The sequence below is a fragment of the Xiphophorus couchianus genome, chromosome 14, assembly GCF_001444195.1.
Source record: "Xiphophorus couchianus chromosome 14, X_couchianus-1.0, whole genome shotgun sequence".
Taxonomy (NCBI): Eukaryota; Metazoa; Chordata; class Actinopteri; order Cyprinodontiformes; family Poeciliidae; genus Xiphophorus; species Xiphophorus couchianus.
The window spans coordinates 11,936,192-11,957,881 of NC_040241.1; the positions used below are offsets into that span (position 1 = coordinate 11,936,192).

The 21,690-nt window shown below is 40.9% G+C and overlaps 2 protein-coding genes across 3 annotated transcripts; one reads left to right on the forward strand and one right to left on the reverse strand.

Moving 5' to 3' along the window:
• The first annotated feature begins 707 nt into the window (after positions 1-707).
• Positions 708-7,909, forward strand: LOC114157391 (odorant receptor 131-2). The gene is made up of 2 exons (XM_028038319.1): positions 708-1,903; positions 5,237-7,909. The coding sequence occupies exons 1-2, from the start codon at positions 972-974 to the stop codon at positions 5,373-5,375; spliced, it is 1,071 nt and encodes a 356-aa protein (XP_027894120.1). The 5' UTR covers positions 708-971; the 3' UTR covers positions 5,376-7,909.
• Positions 6,950-21,140, reverse strand: acadvl (acyl-CoA dehydrogenase very long chain). Of its 2 annotated transcripts, none has more exons than XM_028038317.1 (21): positions 21,008-21,140; positions 20,669-20,756; positions 20,499-20,568; positions 19,162-19,233; positions 18,981-19,053; positions 18,829-18,893; positions 18,601-18,735; positions 17,781-17,925; positions 17,509-17,638; positions 17,271-17,396; positions 16,495-16,693; positions 14,374-14,478; positions 14,047-14,133; positions 13,689-13,751; positions 10,676-10,777; positions 10,139-10,236; positions 9,572-9,644; positions 9,167-9,239; positions 8,912-8,984; positions 8,686-8,761; positions 6,950-8,106 (listed from the first exon to the last, which is right to left on the reverse strand). In XM_028038317.1, the coding sequence occupies exons 2-21, from the start codon at positions 20,743-20,745 to the stop codon at positions 7,969-7,971; spliced, it is 1,980 nt and encodes a 659-aa protein (XP_027894118.1). In that variant the 5' UTR covers positions 20,746-20,756; positions 21,008-21,140; the 3' UTR covers positions 6,950-7,968. The 2 variants fall into 2 exon arrangements, with proteins under 2 accessions (XP_027894118.1, XP_027894119.1); XM_028038318.1 differs by having other exon boundaries at positions 21,037-21,087.
• Positions 21,141-21,690: the final 550 nt, after the last annotated feature.

Consider the following 21,690-nt stretch of genomic DNA (forward strand, 5'->3'; position numbering starts at 1 on the left):
CAGCTACCAGAAACTGAGCTGAACAATAAGCAAGCTATTTTGAAGAGGGCGTGTCCCTCTTCAAAATAGTTGAAGAGGGACAACTGGTGTTTTACAGAGGACTCAAATGCAAACAAGCGAGAAGAGGCAAAAGCGGAAATTAACAGCTGGGATGAGGAGCGGAATGGAAGCTGGTGTGAGAAGAAAAACCACAGAAACAAAAGGGAAGAGAAACCTGAACAGCAAACTGAAATAAATACGAATCTAATGAAACAAATCCAAAATACATTGACAATTACTGAACTCTCTCTCTCTCTCTCTCTCTCTCTCTCTCTCTCTATATATATATATATATATATATATACAGTATGTGTATATATATATATATATATATATATATATATATATATATATATATATATATATATATATATATATATATACACTGTATATACAATACAGATCAAAAGTTTGGACACACTTTCTCATTGAATTCAATGAGAAGGTGTGTCCAAACTTTTGGTCTGTACTGTATATATAAAGACATGATCAAAACAACCAAACACCAAAGGATCAGAACACCTAAAAGCATAAAAACCTTTATAGATTCAATAATCTGTGAAACTAGTTTGAAAGAACAAAAACCAAAAAAATGAGGATTTTTAGTTGTTTAAAAAAAAAAAACATACCCAAATGTACGTTTAATAATAATGATCTTACTATTAAAGTTAGTTGGAATTAGTTTGACCGTAGAGAAATGACTGAGTGGTTCATTTTTAATTGTTTTTTTTTTTCTGGTGTCAGACTTTACAACACAAACGTGACAGACTCGGCTGCGTAAAAAAAAAAAAGAAGAAGAAAAGAAAAACTGACAGAGAGCGCGAGGCGGAAGACTGAGTCAGTCTTCAGTCAGGCAGCAGACGGAGAGGATCATGAGACGGACCAGGTTTCCTTCCCATCACCAGCATCACTCCAGACCCAGCTAAGGAACGATGTCTAACAACACCACGGAGGCGGTGCAGGACTACCCTTACGTGCGCTTCTACGTGTCCACCCTCTCCTTCTCGGTCCTTCTCTTCTTCAACCTCATCATCAACTGGACCATCGTCCGGGAGGAGCGGCTGCGGAGCCAAGCGCGCTTCGTGCTGGTCTTCCACCTGCTGGTGTCCGCTCTGGTCCACCTGGGCATGAGCAGCGTCTTCTACTACCAGATCCACCTGAAGGCGCGGCCGAGCCGCACCGCTTGCCGGGCCATGATCACCGTCCTGATCAGCAGCGCCTCCAACATCCTGCTGACGCTCACGGCCATGGCTCTGGACCGCTTAGTGGCCGTGTGCTACCCGATGCGCTACACCTCCGCCTGCACGGCGGCGTACTGGTCGTGGCTGCTGGGCTTGCTCACCTGGATGGTAGCCTTGGTCATCCCCCTCAGCCTGCCTCTCAGCCCGGGTCCCCAGGCGGGGGACCCCGATACTTGCGACCGGAATAAGCTGAAAAAGGGCGAGCTCCAGAAGGTGCTGTTCATCGGACTGTGCACGCTGCTCATTCTCTACAGCTACGTGCGGATCCTGGTGGAGGGACGGCGGCTCGGGGTGCTAAACCGGAGGAACCGGGCCGGCTGCAGGACCATCGCCCTGCACGGCACCCAGCTGGCCGTTTACATCCTGCCCAACTTCGTGAACTTCGTGTTGTACCTCATGTTGAACAAAAACATTATCGAGCGTGACACCAAGGAGCTGTCCGCCGTGGTTATCTTTGCGTTCTTCAGCGTGGCGCAGTGCGTGGCGCCCGTTGTTTACGGCTTGCGCAAAGAGGAACTTCTGGAGCAGCTGAATCGTCGGTTCCCCTGCTGCTCCCGGTACCTGAAGGCTGTGCTCGGCTGGACAGTGAGAGCCAACTGGCCCCATACACAACCCAGAGGAAGGTATGTCCCGCTGGGTCACGTTTCTCGACTCTTTGGAGATACGCAGGGGCGTCTCCAGAAAATTTTCAGAGGGATGCCCAGAAGGGCCCTGGGGTGGGCTACCAAAGCCATAATTATCATCTGGGCATCTCTTTCAGAACTTTCTGGAACAGCTCCTGCTGATTCTTCATTCCTGCACAAAAAAACATGTCCAGGAACTGAGGAGTACTTGGCAGAAGATAAATACCAGAAAAATGTAACATTGTCCTCTCTGCCGAAAGCTACTTTATGGGCTCAAAATATGAATCACTGATAAAGTTATTTGTTACTTTGTGAGGGAAAGTAGATTGCTCTGAATTGCAAATGCAATCAAATATCTATTATTTTTTTAATGATATGTTTTGAAAAAAAAAAGGCATGCAATGTTTGGTTAAGTCATTCCTGAAATACATTTATTTTTGCATCGAGAAAAACTGCGTTGCATGAATTCTCCATTTTGGAAGTGATCATTTGGAATCGGAGGAAATCCGTCCCTCTTACTGGAAAGTGGAGCGTTTACCGTCAGTGCTTAAAGTTCGGATTCAGCTGCAAGAGTTTGTAACTTCCTGTGTTGCGTTCTTTGATGTTTTGAGTTTTTGAATTTCTCCACTAAGGGATGAAACACTTAATGCCGCTCAGGATGACACACACACACATTTATTTTATTTTTTGTCAGCAGAACCATGTTGGAATACCTTTGGAATGTAGCTTTGTTTTGTCTTGCTGAAATGAACGATAGTTTTACTGGGAAAAGTAGGACTCAATTGGTGGGTTCGATTCTCCCCAAGTCCAGATTTTTTATTAACTTTGACCAACTTCACACAACATTTGAAGCTTGGACTTAGACACAATTTTGTCCTTCCCACGGAAGGATTGAGACATTAAAGGGGGGGTTGAAGACACCCTGCAGCTGTCACACCTTTGAATCGCCAGATGACACGGTGATAACCTCAATATGACTGACTTCTGTAGGTGTTAGTGGTTGTCTGGGCTTGAAGGTGTGATCCACTGCTGGTAGTTGGTCTGTGTGGTCAGGATATTAAAGGAAAAACACACAGATATCGCCACTGTGGTGCATCCTCTCGCCATTTACACACATGGGCTGCAAAAAAGTCTGAGGAGAAGGAAAACGTCGCCGGACTTCAGCTGAGGGTAGTTTTTTCTTCTTCCAATAGCTAGAATAAAACTGATATGTGTCCAAAGGCAATTGCCTGACGTATTTTACGTGCAGAGCACCATGCTGACGTCCACTCCTCGCTTCCGCAATGTCGGCTGAAGTTTTTCATTTTTTAGCCGATGTATGTGATGTATTATCACTCGTATTGGTATGTGGCGTGTTATCACTCAGAGAGAAACTCATCTTTGTGGGTTTATGACGTTTATATGTTGTTTGAAAGACTTAATAAATTATAGGTGTATTTATGTTCCACCTTCCAGTCAACACTCACTTTCAAATAACTGCAAAGGATTGGTGCCATTTGAATACAGTTTGGTAAAACTGAGGGTTATCAATGGGTTTGTAAGGGATTTGGTAAGAGAGGGCCATCAGTGCGCTACAGGCAGTACTAGGAGCACCTGATAGTCAATCAGAACAGTGACTGACTTGCACCAGATAAAAGAGATGATTCATGGACTGTAGTAGTAGTAGAGGCATGATGCAGCTACCCAGAATGAAGGGCATACAGATGTCAAAGTGCCTTGATGTGATCCTGCAGAGTGTATCTGTTTTGATTTTGTGTATTTTCGCCCATTTAAAGCCACTGCTGGCTACTGCTGCTTTTAAGTCTCTGTAAGACAGAAAGTGTACTCTTGGACCGGTTCTTCTCCGTTGTTGTGTGTCTGCTCACACTGAGCGAGGTTTTGCTGGAGATTTTTCCCTGTTAAAAACAAGTTATTCCTTTCCGCTGTCGCCACATGCACGCTCAGGGTGAAGGATTTCTGCACTTATTGACTCGACTTGGTTTCTTTCGATATAAAACTTTTGGTAATTCCTGCAGCAAACAGAACTTGGGTAAATTGTCTTATAAATATCGACTGTATGGAAATGTGTGCCACTCAATGATTGGATTGTTTTGATTCTACGTTTCTGTAAAAACTGGAAGCAGCACAACGCCATGTTCATATAGACCTATTCGTAAACTGGTTTAATTCCTGTGGTGCTTGACAATGATTCCGAGCTGTAGCTTTCTTTATTTTTAATATCTAAAAGATTTATTCCTGCTAACATTAAGTTAAAGGTAAATCTCTCTTTATGTTCGCTCACATAAGACACAGCTTTTTAAGCATCCTCAGTCCCGCCCCAGTAAAATCTCACGCTTCACTTGGTACCCAAAGCTTAAATCTTTTATCAATCCTAGTTAAAATTACAAATATTTTATTCCTAACTGACATATTAATGTTTTCCTACCATCTTTTTTGTCCAGAAAGACATAAAAATATGGTTAAGGAAGTGCAGAGTGGAATACTTGAGGTGTGGCCCATCATATATATCTTACATATTTTATTTCTATCCAATAATGCATTTAAACATCCATCCGTTGATTATATTTGCTTATCCTTGCACAGAGTTGTTGGTGCTGGTGCTTATTTCCATAGCACCCTGAACATGTCACCAGTCCGTCACAGGGTAGTGATTGAATATGTCTGTGGAAGAAAAAAGGAAAAATTCAAAATATAGTCAACTATCATCTTATGTAGCTAAATTTGATAGTTGTTTGGCTGTCAATAGGGGCTCATTTAGTCTGAGGATCCTGTGTTGAGACTTTGTAGCCTGTAAAGTTGTGATGAGAAGAGAAGTGGCGATTTCTAATCACGATTCCAAATAAGAACATCTGAAAAATCTCATACAACACAAATACAAGAAAAAACTCTCGACGGAGAACTCAGATGTCCCTGAAGGGTTTAGCTGCCTTCGTTACAGTTGTAAAATGACTAATATATTTTTGTAAAGTCCAGCGGGAAAATGTCACGCGGGAGGCTTCCCTATTTAAAATAAACAATCTTAAGTCACATGAGCTGTCTAAGTAAAGGTTCACATTTCATGCAAGATTTAGGTCACACTGATGAGCAGACGGTGACATGGCTGTGGGAGAGGCATCGTTGATTTTATCTGCAGCCGCTCCGAAGATTAGTCACGTGAAGAAAAATGAGAATCCAGGAATTTCGAGCGCTTATTAAAACCTAATGCATTCTGGTATTTCTGCAACTGCGTCCAATGTATTACTTCAGAAAAGGCGCCAAGTGGATTTCAAAAGATTTTAAAGAGAGACATGAACTCACCGCCTGTTTTGTTGCTCTTGTTTTTCTTTTGTTCAGGGAGCGAACGCTGACTGCTCAGACCATCATCTCCCTGGAAGTCCCACAAGAGAACCGGGAGGAAGAGACCGAGCCGCTGCCAGACACCAGTTTCCCACACAACTCACATTCATACGAAGGAATTATGGACCATGCCTGATGGGGGGAGGCTAATAAGGGAAAAGCTTTTGTTTCCAACAGATTTTTTTTATCTTGTGCTGGAAAGGAACTCGTAAGACGCTTTTTAATAAATTCCTTCATAAGAAAATTGAACAAAGACGTGCAGATCCAAGGGAAAACTCAAAGCCAGACCTTGAACTGTCAATTTTTCTTTCATCTGAAGCGTTCTCCAAGGCCAGGTGGAACAGTTCTGATTGCAGAACTCCTTTTCCCGGCTCAGGGGAACCCAATCGTCCGTCTGAATCCGACCTCTTCCTCCTTTTGGGATTATGCTGACTGGATATATCCTAACGTTTAGCCATGTGGATGTTTGGTGTCATTCTTACCGTAAACTGTGTAAAGCCTAAAATTCCTGGTCCACTGATTTCCTGAGACTGAAATCAGCAGAAGGAACTAAAATGGCTCAAGACATTTTGATTTTCCCGAAAGGAACCAACACTTTGGCCTGTGTTTGAGAAACATCAAAGCACACAAACAACATAGCATGCCTGTTGGTAAAAAAAAACATTTTATTTAGTAAAACCTACTTTAAGTTATTTGTATAGTTTTAAGTTTGAAATATTTTTACGCTACTTATCTGTTTTATGCGGTATTAGGACTTTTTGACCAAAAGTTAAGCATCAATTGCATTTCGATCAAAGGAAAAATACGTTCAAAGAACCATTTCCTTTTTTTCTCCAAGGGTTAGAAAAAGGGTTTGAAAAAAATTTGCTTAATAATTTGAAGTAGCTTTTCTTTTAGAGTGATGAGAAACAAATGGCAGAAATCATAGTCCACTTTCTGCTTGTTCATCACACCGTTATGCAACTTACTACTTATTTATTTTAAAAACTTACTCCCCATCTACTAACTATTTTCAGCAGAGACCATAAGCTACAGAACGTCTCAAAATGTGAATTTTTTTCCTGAATATGTTAGTTTTTCTAAAATTCTAAAAAAAATCAGAATAAAATATTTAAAACATTACATTTTATTGTAGTTTATTTATTTTTGAAATTGTGTTTCTTCATCAAAACACAGTGCAACCAATACAAAAAGCAGCTTTCAAATGATTTCAAAGTTGTTGTTTTTTAAAGGAACAGTGCTATATATATTTTTTTCCCGATTATTTCTTGGCAGCAAAGAGAAAAGTTGCTTTGTTCAACAAATCTTTCCAAACAATTGCTGACATTTGCTTCAAATTGCACATCTATTGCCTGGGGTTTACCACGGTAGGGGATTGCACTGCCTGAGTTGACAGTTGAGTTTCACGGCGACGGCAGCACACGGCAGGGGAATTCTGCTCATTGGATGCCGCATTGTCTTGTGAGACACTAGTACCGCCACGTCCGATCCGAGTCTCGCACTTCAAAGCACAACCTGTGTACACACTCTTGGCGCTGGACTTACGGGCATTCCTGCAGAGCGCCTTTTTCCTTAGAAGAGGTGCGCTGCAGAAATGAAACCACGAGGCAGGCGGGTAGTTTGGTACGGAGAGGAAGTGCGTTTTCAACTCTCAGACAAAAACGCTGCTAAAGCCGAACGGGTGTGCAAGAAAAGACATGAAGTCAAAGCTCAGCAGATGCGTGTTTAATGACATGTTGCAAGTGCACCAACGTCCACACATATTTTGATGAGGCAGATAAGTTTATGGATAAACATACTTTTAGATTAATCTAAATAGCATGTCACAAAAAGAGCGTGGAATATTGTGAGCAGTTTTAATCATGTGGAACCCCTCCAATGTGATCAAGTCTAACAGCTGATACACTCAATCTAAATATTAGCACGTAATTATACATATGATAAACCCACAGGCTTCCCAAATAAGTATGCACTTTTAGTTTAAAATTAAATATGCAGATAACTACATGTTCCACCTTTACAGTAGAGGATTGAAAACTGGCGGCTGTATTGATGAGTTTTCAGGTGAGTCACGGCACAGCAGGAACTTCAATCAGAATTTAAGGCAAAAGTTTTAATCTGATATTGTGTTTATAAGAGCTTAATATGCAGAAAGGCCTTTTAGTACATACAAAGCACATTCTTAAATACATTAAACAAAATTTAGACTATAGTACATAAAAAAATAGAAAGAAAAACGAAAGAATATGCCTTTAAAAAAAAAAACAACCTTAGTTTAGACCCTAAACTGCTTTTTATTTTACAGACGTTCCTGTTGACTGAGTTACCATCTGAGTCACATTGTGTTGTATTATTGTTAAAGCAAAAACTGCATATATTCGTACTTTAAGTGCGAATTATTGATCGGTCATCTACAGTCTATTTACAAGCTCCCCGCACATATTCAACCGTCAGACACACACCGGGAGGAAGAATCTCTTGTAGAAGATTCACACTCCAAGTTCAAAAAGCGAGAAACGAGTCAAGATTTTCAAGGCTTAATTGTTAGTCTGACCAAAAATAAATAAATAATAGTGATGTGACTGAAATAGATGTATTATTAAAATGGGTCAATTCTGGCTGGACTTGGCATTCAAGATCGGATTTAGAAATCCAGAAAAGTTGGAGAGAGAAAAAAAAACCCTTATAATTAAATACAGAGATGCGGGTGAGAGAGAGAGAGTGGGACTTTAGAAACCCAGAGGGTGAGAAGGCACCGGGCCGCCGTTCTCCACCACCGCAGCAGAGATGGACCGCAGGTTGTTGAACAGCTGTTTGGACTGACCGGAGCGCAGCAGCTTAATGTCCTGCATGACCCGGTCATGAGCCTGGAGGATGAAGCGGTCATATTCAACTGATTATTATTTTACATTAAAAGAACTAAAGTTAACTTCACAATGTAGCCTTGTAATTGAAGCTCAAAGAAATGCCACTTGGGTTGGATTCAGCACATCACGCTGAATTACTGTTTTAGTAATATTTAATCAACTACATTCTTATACAAACCACTGGGACCGCTCAATGGTATCGGCAGATATAAAAATTCCTTCATGTCAAGGTTAGTAATAAGAAACAAAAATGTATTTTAAACTAGAAAATAGAACCAAAATCAGTTGTTCAATCTTTTTCCACCATTTCTTTTTCTTAAATTTGACTAAATCATAAAATAGGAATTTGAATAAAAAATAAAAAAATCTACAAATGAAGTACAATTCATCCAAAAAAATATATATATATATATATAAAAAAGCCAATAGGAATTTATTAGATCCATGTAGATTTAGAGAACCAGAGGTTATAAGGCCCTGCTATTGGTCGAATCAGGATTTCCCACGTTTCAACTTTTTCTTATTCAAATCCGATCCACATCCTGAACCCGTTTTGTGTCTCCGTGCTGATGACCTTACCTCCATACACCAGGTGTCACACAGCATCTTCTCGTGCTGAGCTGAAGGTTGGCCCTGACTCAGAGAGCGGGAAGCCCTGCAGAGAGCGGGACAAACGAAACATCCGCATTCAGACTGCGTGGGAGTTTCTATGTCAAGTAGGAGGAGCCGAGAGTCGCTCAGTGGGAGTTCAAATATGCAACTGGGACAAAAGAAGACAGGAGACAAAGAGAGGACGTTTGCAGACCTGGACAGGACGACCACCATGGCGTAGAGGTCGATGGCGCAGTCGGCGACTCTCTTCAAAACAAACTGCTCGTCTGAAAAAACAAAAACAACAACATCTCATTTTAATATTAAAAGCAAATAAGGAGGCAATAAAAGGCTTCAACCCCCTTCTATGAATGTTTATATCCTGTAATCACATGGAAATAATCCTGAAGCTAATCTGAAACCAGCTGCCAGGTGAACATTCATGTCTACGACCGACCGTCTCACTCACCGATGATCTTCTTGCCATGTTTGACCAACAGCTCCTCGATGACGGCGCCAAACTGCTCGATGGCCTTCACCGTCTGTACAGAGGGCGAACAGAAACAAACACTCAGAGGAAGACGTGACGGTGTCGGCTGTGGTGGCTAAAAATTATGAACAAGATCAGAAATTGAGCGTTTAATAAGTGGCCTTTGATTTCCTGTCCCGTCTATAGAACCACCTCTGCTTTTGGAAAAAACCAACACACTGGGTGGAGGACGTGTGATGCTTAGAGAGTTTAAAATAGCCACAGATCTTCAGTAAGAATCTAGTATCCACTATTAGAAAACTGAAAATAGGACATGATTGAATAATGATCAAAAACATGCACAGGAGAAAAAAAAAAAAAAACACAACAACCTGCTACACTTACCAGGTCTCCACTTTGTGCCAGGTTAGGGTGGATGCTTCCCTGCAGAGTCAGACCTGTACTCAGACCTGCCTTTCTACAAATGGGACAAAAAGAAAACATTAAAACAACTCTTCTGGTGCAGATCCCCCAAAATGTGCTAAAGTGATCGTTGTTCTGTCTGTCTGGTGGGTAAGTGCAATTAAATGTGTGAAAGAGATGATTTATCACTTCAGATACAGCAGAAACAGAAAATTATGTTGAACAAAATAAATGAAATAAACTCAGGATGGCAAGTTTTCTGTTCGTCATAAATAGAAAAGAAATGAAAAAATCTTCAGCCTGTTGGTTTTCTTGGTAAAGGTGTGGTTCTTAAATAAATAGGCTACGTCTTTTAGATCATTTCTAGATAAAACTGACTGCGCTCCAAGTAATAGTTGGCACGAGCAAGGGAAATTAGAGCATAGAAAGCGCTTTGTGCCGAGTTAAAGGCATTCTTATCTCACAGCATCAACAGCAGCAGCTTTTATTGCTGCCACCAGAAGCTCCAGAAGCAGAAACGGAGACACGCGGTGCAAAATGTGCTGCAACCTTTTGGCTCTCTTTGTGATTTCTCCTGCTAGCAGCCCGGCGTTGCCTAAGGGGTTCTTCAGGGCCTTCTGTAAGCTCTTCAGCTGGTTCCCGGCGTTCTGCAGGGCCGCAAACACAAACAGTACACACAGGTCAGATTGTTTCTGGGAACTTTCAGTTCTGTACTACCAGATTTAGTTGATTTTTTTAAAATTTGTTTTAATCATTTTTATTTGTAAATAAACCAGGTATAACTGTCCTTCCACCCGTAAGGATCTGTAGCGGTTCAAACAGAGAGCGTATCTGATGCTTGCACACAGAGAAACGTATGGGGGGCAGGGAGGAGTTGCTTAACATTTCAAAAACAACCAGAAGCTGCAGCGCCCGGAAAAGCATTGAGGAAGAACGGTTTCCAAAGAGTAAGCAGAAAAAAAAAAAAAGAGAGAGAAAAAAAAAACCCAGACTTCCTCTGCTGTATGTTTCTGAGCCATACTCATAGATAACTCAAAAACCGCAATAAAAGCTACTGAACTCATTCTGTGAAAGTTCTCACGGTACCTGGAAGCCATTGAGAGCCACGAAGAGCCTCAGGATGTCGTTGGTTCCCTCAAAGATTCGGAAAATCCTCAGATCCCTCATCACCCGCTCCACTCCGGAGTCCTGCAGGAGCATGTGAACACACCGGTGCCTTCAGTTTGCTCCAAGTCAGTTCAGTTCAGTCAATATTAATGAGCAAAAACAATAAGGTAAATTATAACCCTTGTAGAAGCTTTTAGAGAAATGATATCAGCTTGATTTGCAGCAGGAATGCGCAGAGTGGGCTGTTCTGAACTTATTGCAAAGTTCTTCAATTTAATGTTCGTTCAAAGCTTTGTGTTTTATGATAACATGTAATGTATGGGAGAGGGGCAAGTTGTAACAACCAAAAACAGTGTGTTGAAAAACAGCAAAGAGGAACAGAGTCTCTTCCTTTAAAGGCTTCTGGAGTTTTAAGCAGCAGAGAAACTAAACAGAGACAAATTGAGAAGTTTCTCTCACTTTGCTGAAGTGAAACCCCGAGTGAAAATGCACAACATGTGCAGAAATATGAAGAAAAAAAAAAACATTTGTAAGACAGCACCTAGTTTCACTTATTTATATGTTGATAATCAAAGAGGACTTACATTAAAACCGCTTTGAGATTAGAATGTCGCCAAAGAGATTGTTTAACTCGGTGTTGAAATTATTAAAGGGAATTACATATTTTAAGAATTTATAACTCTTAATTTGTCTCATTTAACTAACAACAACCCCCAATCAGTTTCTCAGAACATGAAAACATTGCATTAGGACTTAAAAAAGGTTCTGGGATGTTGTGTTCAAAATGAAACGCAAAAATTGCATTCTATTGAGAAGAGGACTCAGCAACAGTCCAGTCCGTTTCCTCATCCCGTCTCAGAGACTCATCTCTGGTTTAGGACAGATTATATGTCCAGAATACGTTTCTGACTCAAGTCAAGCTCAATGTTTTGGGAATCCTTCCCTACTACATCTTTTCCTTCCACTCAATTTTCTGTATCATATTTGACACCAGTTGTCAGATGTTATGTTCTAATTTTCTGAAAAGCTGAAATTTGGGTGTCAATTAGGAAAGACAAGTCTACAATATGTAAAAAGTTTCAGTTTTTCAATTCAACTTTTCTATCATACTCGACATTACTGAGCTTCACCCTTTGAGATTTCAGACTCCATTTTGCTGAATTCCCATCAGATTTCAGCAAAATGGACTTAACTTGAGCTGGTTTCTTTGCTCTAATTAATGTAGAAACCTGCAGAACAGTAACAAGGTCCACCCCTGCAGTCAGTGCACAGCTGTAGGTGTTGTTCCATCTCGAGGCTAACCTTCCACCACGGTTTCAGAATTCGCTTCAGCCAACACCACCCCCCCCCTACTGCAAAGTCGGGTTTATTTTAAGCACCGCAACATAAATGTTTACAGAGTTTCACTTCGCCCACAGATCTTCAGCTAGCAAGCGGCTGCCTCTCTTGAAAAGGTTTTGTAAGCTACAAAAGGAAAAATAAATAAATTGCAACAGCAACTTCAGGTGCTAAAATAAACATGGCTAAAGTGTAAATAAGATGCTAATTAAAAACACCTGAGCTACTTTTGAGTGTAACCATAAACCAAGAAAGCTGACATAAGGTTATGTGAACACAGTGTGATGCATCTGAAGCAGGAAAAACAGTGCTATAATTCCCATTGTGGTGGTGCCTGATTTGACTTCCTTCCCCTTATTTACACACAGCAGCACATCAGCAAAGTTTATAGAATCCCAACATTTAGAAGAAGTGGAAGTGAAAACGCCAGCGTGTTTTGCCAGCAGTTGTTGGCCAATTTATGGCCATTAACTCCCGCTCTCTGTTACAAGCTTGCTATTGTCAGCTGGGGAAGTTAAGCGCCATTTTACTGATCCACCCATCTTCCTAATATTGACTCAGATCGTATTTACTAACCCCGGGGATAGCCCTGATGAACCACAGAAAAGAATGATGACTGCTGTAAACTAGTTCTCAGGGGAATTTTGATTTGAAAGTTACAGAATCTCCATAGGTATTATAATGAGCTCAGGAGGCGTTTCAGGGACTCTCAGCATCTGGCGGGAAAAAAAAAAAAAGAGGGCTGCGTTTTGTGGAAAACCCCGAGTCTCCAACGCCGAACCATGGACTCGTTCACGCCGAGCTTACATACAGCGGCTATCGATCTGTACTGCCAGATCGACATGATGCCCCTTCGATTTAAAAGGGGCATCATGTGAACTTCTTCGCGTGGCTTCCATGATGAGGGGGTCTGAGTTTGGAAACATTTCTCCGTCGTGCCTGCTGCTAGCATGTGCTTGTTCTAAATGAAAATCAGCACTTTCTTCTTTGATTTCCATTTTGACTTCCAATGATTCACTTCCTACTAAAGAGCCCCCTGGCGGTTGAAGAAAAATCCACAGACGAGCCGCACCGGATTATTAGCCACATGATTCAAAGCGTGGGAAAAAAGTAGCGGTTTATAGTCCAAAAAATACTGCATTAAGCTACATTCACCTGTAGGTGGTGCTATAGTAGAAAATAGGCATTATACCTTGTTACTCCAAAGCTAAAAGTCACGTTAACTAAATTAATGAGGGCAAAGTTTCTTAGAAAGATTCTCCAACAGATGAATCACTATGCAAAAGTTGTTGGTCTGGAATATTTTTCACCAGAGAGCCACTCCATCCACGTCGTGGGTGGAGTTTTTATTTGACTCCACGCACGACGCATCATGCAACATTTTTATCTGAATCTCGCCCCCTCTGTGCCAAATAAAACTTGACACAATATACACAAAGGAAGAAACAAAAAAAGCAAAAAATAAATAAATAAATTTTGTTTAAAAAGCAGATGGGAAGAGCACACAGGGTGGGGTTTTGGAGGTTTCGCAAGGGGAGGGAATACCTGCCGGTTCAGGCTACGAAACCATTATAACTGCTTGCTCAGTAAACAGAAGCAAGTTTTTACTTGCGACTTCAGGTTGAATTTGACAGGATGTGGACCGCACACTCACCTTCATAAAACCCATCCCTCCCATGACCTGAATACTCTCATCTGTCACGGTCCAAGCAGCTTCCTGTTAAAGTGAAAACAAACAAACACAAATCAGCTACAAAAACTTCCAATTCCACAATTAGATCAACAACCCTCAAGAATCTCACTTCCCCTCCACTCTTCAGCAGGATGAGGAACATGAATATTGTGCAAGAAGTAATATACATTCTTGAGTGTTTGCATCAACACTCAAGTCCTTAAATATGAAGGTTTGCATGAGCCTCCCTGAGTAGAAGTCGATAAAAATAGCATCAATCACAACAGTAATCTGCTAGACTGAAGGATGTCCGTTTTCAGACTCATTTCTGAGTTCTTACAGAGGCGAAGATCTTGCTGATGGCAGCTTCTATCTGGAAGTCTGTGGCGCCGCTGTCCATGTTCCCGCTGACCATGTAGGCCATCGACTGCAAGCAGATAGAAAAAACCCCCAAAAACTATGAACTGCTTGATTCAAATGCAGAACCAGCCATCAGGGCATCAGACTGTTTTACAACTTGCAAGAAAACTGAGTTTAAATAGAATAAGTTATGAAACTTCCATGACGAATCATTGTTTAGGACAGCTTTTTACTGAGATGGCTCAGTGTATCGAAGTAACTCAGCTGCAGCAGAGCGTAGGAAACATTCGTTTTCGGATGGTCTGACCTCGGTCACGTACTGCAGCATGGTCATGTGGGCCACCTTTTCCTGGATGGCTCCGTAGGTGTGGATCTTGTTCCCAAACTGGGTTCTGTTGGCTGCATGATCGATCTGATGAAGAGAAAGACGAGGAGGAAAAATGTGAAGCGCGATTCATTTCTACAGACATCCCAAATAAGGTATGCAAAGTTTAAGATGATGTAACATCTTAAAACGGTAGGTTTCTACTTCTAGTTTTTGCTGCAAAAGAGAGGAAGTTTAAATGCTTCTGGCCGGAGTGGCAAAAACCACCAAACCCCTCGAAGTTAAAGGGAGTGCGACTAAACTTCCTTCAGGCCTCGTCAATAGGAACCTTAAATGGTACTCGGAGCTTAAAATACATTTTAAGGTGAATTAAAAGAGCCTACCGGAGGTTCTGCTTGTAAAACAAAAACAGCAAGAATGTCGTGAGCTGTGCATAAAACTAAAAACCACATGTTGAGAGCATCATGAGCGATACTGCAGGCAGAACACAAAGCTATAATACAACTTCATTTCCAACAGCAGCAGCAACTGGACTCTAACAGTTGTATTGTGTTTACCTAACTAGAAGGAATCACACTGTTCAGACCTAGTTGTCTCCCATTTAACCATTTCGATATACAGTGTCTTACTGACACACATCCTAGACATAAAACTAATAGAATGTAAAGCAGAAGACATTCTTGTCTAATTAGAATAGACTTCCTGTATATTTTCAGCAAATGACAGATTTATAAAATGTTCACAATACCGTCGATCTGAACAAGAAATGACAAAAATCCGACACATCTAAACATCTTGTCAGTTAGTGTGGAACCCAGCTACAGGTTAGCTAGCTAACGCTGGGTAGATGACAGACGAATGAACGGACAGATAGATGGATGGATGATATAACAAATCATCCATCCGCATCCTCTTCTCCAAACTCCTCCAGGCCTCACTGCCACCCTGATTTATGTTTTCCACACAAACCCGATGAAACCAGTAGGATTGTTTTCTGCCACAGCGCTACAGAATATCACTGAAAAAATACATTTGCAATTTAGTTAAAAACTTTTTGATATTGCTCCTTCTTCAGGGTTCATAAACCAATGAACACATGAATATTCAACATGACGACACCTGAAACTCACAAGACGAGACATGATTTTTGGTTCATGAGAACAAGACGTGGCAACATTTTAATATTTCTCAAGACAAATTCAACAGCATTTCCCAGTTAGTATTGATAACCTGCATTGTGATTGTGATGTAGCTTAATGTGATGCTAGACATTCAGCCAGCGGTCGTTATAGCAACGCTTTTTGCCTCCTTCAGCATCTGAACAACTTGCATTGCTCACATATTGTTTGTCTTGTTACACCAATAGTTGAAAGAAATGCTGCTTTTTTGCTTACCAATTATTGGATTATCACTATTATCATAAACTTTAGGTTCAGAAAAGCTAATTCAACATGAAAACTTGACCTATATCTGACATTAATGCTTTGCTTCTACACGTTTAGTGTTTTACACAATAAACAAAATGACCCTCCACATCAACACAGTGCAGCCCGTTCCGTCTCCTAATATCGTATGAGTAATATTACATGAGAGAGCAGTCGGTTGAGATTTTCTCTTGATCATGCAAATCTGTTGTGGATTGACTCAAGTGTCTTCAGAACAACCATCACTACTGACTCATGCAATAATGTAACTGGATTGCTTGAGGTTAAGGATTTTCTACACATTAACAATAAATGTTTCCCTAAATGCAAAGCAAATCTGACTAAAGCGCAGAGGCTCCAAGTGTTCAAAGGAAACATGCTCTCACACCACCAGCCAATTTGAATCTCAAGCGCCCGACTGCCACTTCAGCAGAAAGCAGGCTGCGGTGAAGCACGAGCTGGGGAATTTCCCAGCCACCCACAAAGAAAGAAAAGAAAGACTGAAACAAACGAGGGGTGTAAAGAGACAATACGGACACGACTCAAAGCGACGGATGGGAAACCTGACGGCCTGTATGAGAAGTGAGCTATGTGTGAAAGCTGTAGAGCTCTGCTGCTGCACGCCCTGCACGCAACTTCCTGTCCACAGCATGTTCAAAGGGGACGCCGGCAGACTCACAGCTTTGGCCATGACGCTTTTCATGGTGCCCGAGAGGGCGGCCGCCATCCCGAAGCGACCATTGTTCAAGATGTTCATGGCCACTTTGAAGCCACCGCCCACTTCGCCCAGAACACACTCGGCCGGCACGCGAACGTCTTCGAAGTAAACCTCAGCCGTGTTGGACGCCTTGATGCCCATTTTCTTCTCTGGGGGGCCACTGCGGGTGGAAGAATAAAGACAGGAGCCGCTTTAGACAGACTTTCTATTATATCTACTAATTAGACAGATTTTGTGTGACTTTTGTGACTTTATAGAAGTACAAAACATTTACCCAGTTTGAGTATTTTCCTTTTTTTAAACTCTATAAATCATAAAACAGAACGCCAGCTGTGTTCTTGTTCGGCATTGAGGTAAAGGATCGTTTTACCATTTTATTGGCATCTGAACAAACTTACATCAATTACCATCTACATTATTTATGAAAGTCTGGTCTCAATTATCTTGGATTTAAAACAGTTCAGTTTATTTATATAGCGTCAATTCACAACAAATGTCATTTCAAAGCCATGTGATTGCATCACGTTGATGACTTTGCTGTCATCCCTCCTGCTGGAAGAGCAACAGCAGAAATGAACGATCCTCCACCATCTGCTGGTACCAATGACTATTTGATTATTTCCCAAAGTGAAATACTTCAATACTTCTCCAGATTTTTAAAATGATGACATTAAAGTCCAGACTATTCAAGATTAAGTCCTGTTCTTAAAGTTAAGGGGGAAAAGAAACGTGCTCACTGTGTGACTCCTCCAAAGCTCCTCTCCACAATGAAAGCTGTGATCTTGTCCTTCATCTCTCCGGTTTTAGGATCCTTCATGGGAGTCTTGGCAAAAACGGTGAAGATCTCAGCCAAACCTCCATTGCTGAACAGAAAATATAAAACATATATGAAGACAGCAGCACTTAAAGCCCTTCCTGTGTCTAATGTGGTGCTGCCCTCTTATGGCGACAGCCTGTCCTACGATGAGTCCACACCTGATCCAGATCTTGCTGCCATTCAGAGTGTAGAACTTTCCGCAGGAGGAGACGAGAGCGGTGGTCTTGATGGAGGCGGCGTCGGAGCCGCTGGCGGGTTCAGTCAGGCAGAATGCGGCAATGTGCTCACCTGCATGGAGACACGGTCAGAAAAAAAATGTATTAAAATAAAGAGAAGATGCGGGTCGTCTTTTCAAGATATTTGTTGTCTGCAGAACTGCTGTATTTTTGGCTCTGGTTATGATCCAGAAGTCTGCCCAGATTCTGATCACCTGTGGCGAGTTTGGGCAGGTACTTCTCCTTCTGGGCTTTGTTTCCAAACAGCAGAATTCCCTTAAAGCCTATCGACTGGTGAGCTCCCAGTGTGATGCCGACTCCCAGATCGTTACCGCCGACGATCTCAACCAGGCGAGCGTACTGGAAGGAAACGCAACCATCACGTTAGACGTACAGCCTACACAGAACGGTGCAAATGTTTTAAACCACCAATTTCCCTCTTATTTGCATCTAAGCAGAATTTTGTTCAACTAAATTCCCCGTTTTTTTCTTTTCTTGAAATTTTTATCTCTAATTGCCACCAATTATTAGATATCAAAATGACACTATGAAATAGGGCTGCAACTAATGATTATTTTAGTAATTGATCACTAAATCGATTAGTAATAACTGATTTAGTAATAAATCAGTCTATTATTATCTATTAATATTATAGATAATAATAGACTGAATGATTATGATATATAGATTATCACAGGGTCTGGAAACCTGCGGCTTTTAAGACCCTCCATATTGGCTGTTGATGTGAAATGATTATTATTTTTAAATATAAAGCTGGTAAAATAAGAGTTCCTGTAGTATCTCTGGGTTTTCATGCAATATTTCCACACAATCCCAACAGTAAAATGACACACATTGAGCAACAAATATTTTTTTATTCTGTTTGTTGTATTATTTAATTGCAAACTGATATTTCTTACTGTTGTTTTCTTCTAAAGTTTTATGTTTTAAACTGAGACTTTTGCTCAGTTCTGAACACGTCAGATTAGCAGACACTTAACAGATATAAAAGTGAATCGAATCAAGCGGCTGTACCTGGGTGTTTGAGAGGCCGAGGCCCCCCAGGTCAGCCGGAACCTGCAGGCCGAAGGCCCCCATCTCCTTCAGACCCTCCATGGTCTTATCCTCCACCTTCTCCAGAGCGTCGTTCTTAGCAGGATCGTTCACTTCCTGGAAGACAGGAAGCATGAATGAGCCTGATGAGTATTAAACAGGTTGTGAGGCTGAAGATAAAAGAATACATTCTTTAAGGTTTTAAATTACCTCAAAAAACTTGCTGACTGGGCCAACGAGCTCCTGGAGGAACTGCTCTTGCTCCTCGTTCAGAGCTAACACACAAACATAGCTACACCTAATTGTTTCCCAAATTAAAAACCAACAAATCTAATCAAATATGAGGAATGTTTGGAGCTTACCTTTGGGGAAGGGGAACACTTGAGCTGTTGCAATTTGTCCTTTGAACATGTTGACGGCAAATGATTTGGATTCCTGAGGAAAAAATTAGACAAGACCAAAAAAAACTCAAATAAATTTGATTTAAATTCTGTTTTCTGTTTCTTACTGTGGTGATAAAAAGCAGAGAAAAAGGAAGCCTACAGCAGCGACGGCCTTATTCTCCACTTTAGCAGCAGCATCACTGCCGACCGCTGCAGGTTTCTCCAACACGGCCTGAGGAAGAGCAGCAGAGAATTTTAAGCTTCATCAACAAACAACAAAAGCCTTAAAAAGTCAGTCACACTATAATTAGAAAATGTTTGACATGTCCTCAAGCAGCCAACTGGACACACAGGTCAGCAGGAGGAGAGGTTTGTTCTGTTGGCTGACGAGAGCCGAAGGAAACCGGACCGAAAGTGTTTAAAGGCCACCGGTTTGGACTCAAGTCATTGTTGTGATCGTTGGGATGCATCGCTTTAGATATGCAATGTCTGATGTTTACAACAACCAATTAAATTAAATAGTTATCGTCACTGAAAGTACTTTACCCTGCTGTAACAGGGTTAAGATTAGAACACTGTTCCAACTTTACCCTGAAAAGTTTTATGTTGAAAAAATGTTGATTTGGAAAACTGTTTCTTCTGCCTGCTCAATTTGATATTTTGCAAGTATGTCCTTTGTATTTTTTCCTCATTAGACCTTTAAAATATCAAAACTTGCACATAACTTTACATTATCTTTGACAACATTTTAAAATATTAAATCAGATGTTATGATCAGTTACTCAAGAAGTACGGAGTACTTTGTACGTATATTATTACTGATAATACAAGTAAAAACTACTCACCTCTGCTTGGATTTATACACAGGCGTTATTGGAACAACTTAACTGAATGATCTGGAGGGGTGAGTGACCACTACTGACAACAAGTCAAATGGCAAAGATCCGAACTACTATCAGTTATTAAAGTTTAGACCTTCAACTACTTTACCGTCATCACCACAATATGAATACTTATTTTTATAACCGTTTCCACAGTTCCCATTCCTAAAATGTGGATATTATGTTAAATTAATTCAAAGTAACAAAAAGAACATTAACGCCCAGGAACTCTAATTAAAAATATGACAAATATGCATACTTAAATGCATAAAATTGTGGGACAATGCACCACCAACACAGCTAATAAACGGATCAGGTCCACCAAAATTAATATGCAGATGGAAAATATTAAGACCAGGACAGATAAGCAGAGGTCTAGATGACATTATGTAACATAAGAGTGTCATGTTGTGAACTTTTGCCTAGATAACTGCGGGGTGTCACCTTTAATAAATCAGTCATGTGACCAGTGAACTTTCCCCCACTTCCATATAGAGGGCGTTATATCATGCATACTTTATAGCTCATAAGGTATCCACAAAACAAGCAGACTTTACCAAGTAATTACACTCGATAAAAATTAATTAACAAACACAATATACAATATTAAACATACCTGAGCAGCTTGACTGACGTAGAGCCGACCGTTTGGTACGGCGAGTATTATCGCAGGTTGGCGCTGACCTCTGGATGAAGGGAGCGAAGATAAAACCGTGTTTTAGACTTGGTGGTCATTTCAGACAGAAATCAGGAGATTTTTTACAAAGGTCTGCGGCTTTTCCTCACCCCGACAGCACGGCAGGATTCCTGAGAAGGCTTCCGCACACCGCGGAAGACTGGCTCACCTTACGAAGCAGCATCATTTATTTTCGTTCTGAAATAAACAGCAGCATTTAACAACAGCCCATCGCCAAAGACAGTGAAGTTTAAGCTTAAATAAAGGCGCAAACAAGGTGAAGAGCCACCGCCAACGGCAAGTGTTTTTGTAACTATTACAGTTTTAACTCGTCCTCGCTCAACATCCGATAAATGCACGTAAACCGTCTAGTTTTGTCTGTGAACCGTGTCAGAAACACCGTAAATGCCAGACCCGAGTTAATAAGCGGTGAAACTTTCTCTTCTCACCGAGAAAAAGAGCCGAATAGCCACCGAACTTGATTTCCTTCCGTTGTTACAGCCGCTGTTCTTCTTCTTCTTCTGAGGCTTTTGAAGCGCCGACTGTCCACCTGTTAGATGGCGTTAACGCCCCCTGCTGGGCAGTCGTATAAAGGTCCTTCATGTACGGTAGGTATTTTTGCTGCAAAACAATTTGTTCATCGTGTTGGTGAACTTCAATTCAGTCTTTCACAAATACAAAACAGTTACACGGTACACCTCTTCATATTCTTAAGCAAACAAGTTGCATTATTTGAGTCACTCAACAAAAAAAATATTGTGTTTAGTTCCTATTGGTTTGGTAAATTACAAGCATTACTAAATCACTCTCCTGTATTAACATCTGCCCACTGATTTTTCCTTTCTCTGAACATAGACAGTCAGTGAATGCAACTCTATAAATCTGCTGACGTGAGTCACTCTTTTTTAAGTGCATTTCTTTTTTGCCCCAAATTGTCCTTGTTGGGAGGGATTTTCTTGAACAAATATAAAATTTATACACGTGAGAGTTTTAATTTACCTAAATGTGTTGTCTCACTTCTATGGTGCCAGAATGTATTTTAATAATTAAACTCTTGTGTAAATCCTAAAAACCTCACTTGGGATTTTTTTTCTATATGTTTTTATTCACTTTTGGTCAAACAGTCAAAACA

Bases quoted from the DNA above. Each gene is read 5' to 3' on its own strand.
- LOC114157391 (XM_028038319.1), top strand. From the start codon at position 972: ATGTCTAACAACACCACGGAGGCGGTGCAGGACTACCCTTACGTGCGC. The intron at 1,904-5,236 runs GTATGTCCCGCT...TCTTTTGTTCAG, and splicing joins CATACACAACCCAGAGGAAG to GGAGCGAACGCTGACTGCTC.
- acadvl (XM_028038317.1), bottom strand. From the start codon at position 20,745: ATGATGCTGCTTCGTAAGGTGAGCCAGTCTTCCGCGGTGTGCGGAAGC. The intron at 17,639-17,780 runs GTGATCAGAATC...GTCTCCATGCAG, and splicing joins CCTGCCCAAACTCGCCACAG to GTGAGCACATTGCCGCATTC. The intron at 16,694-17,270 runs GTGAGCACGTTT...TTCCACCCGCAG, and splicing joins AGCTTTGGAGGAGTCACACA to TGGCCCCCCAGAGAAGAAAA.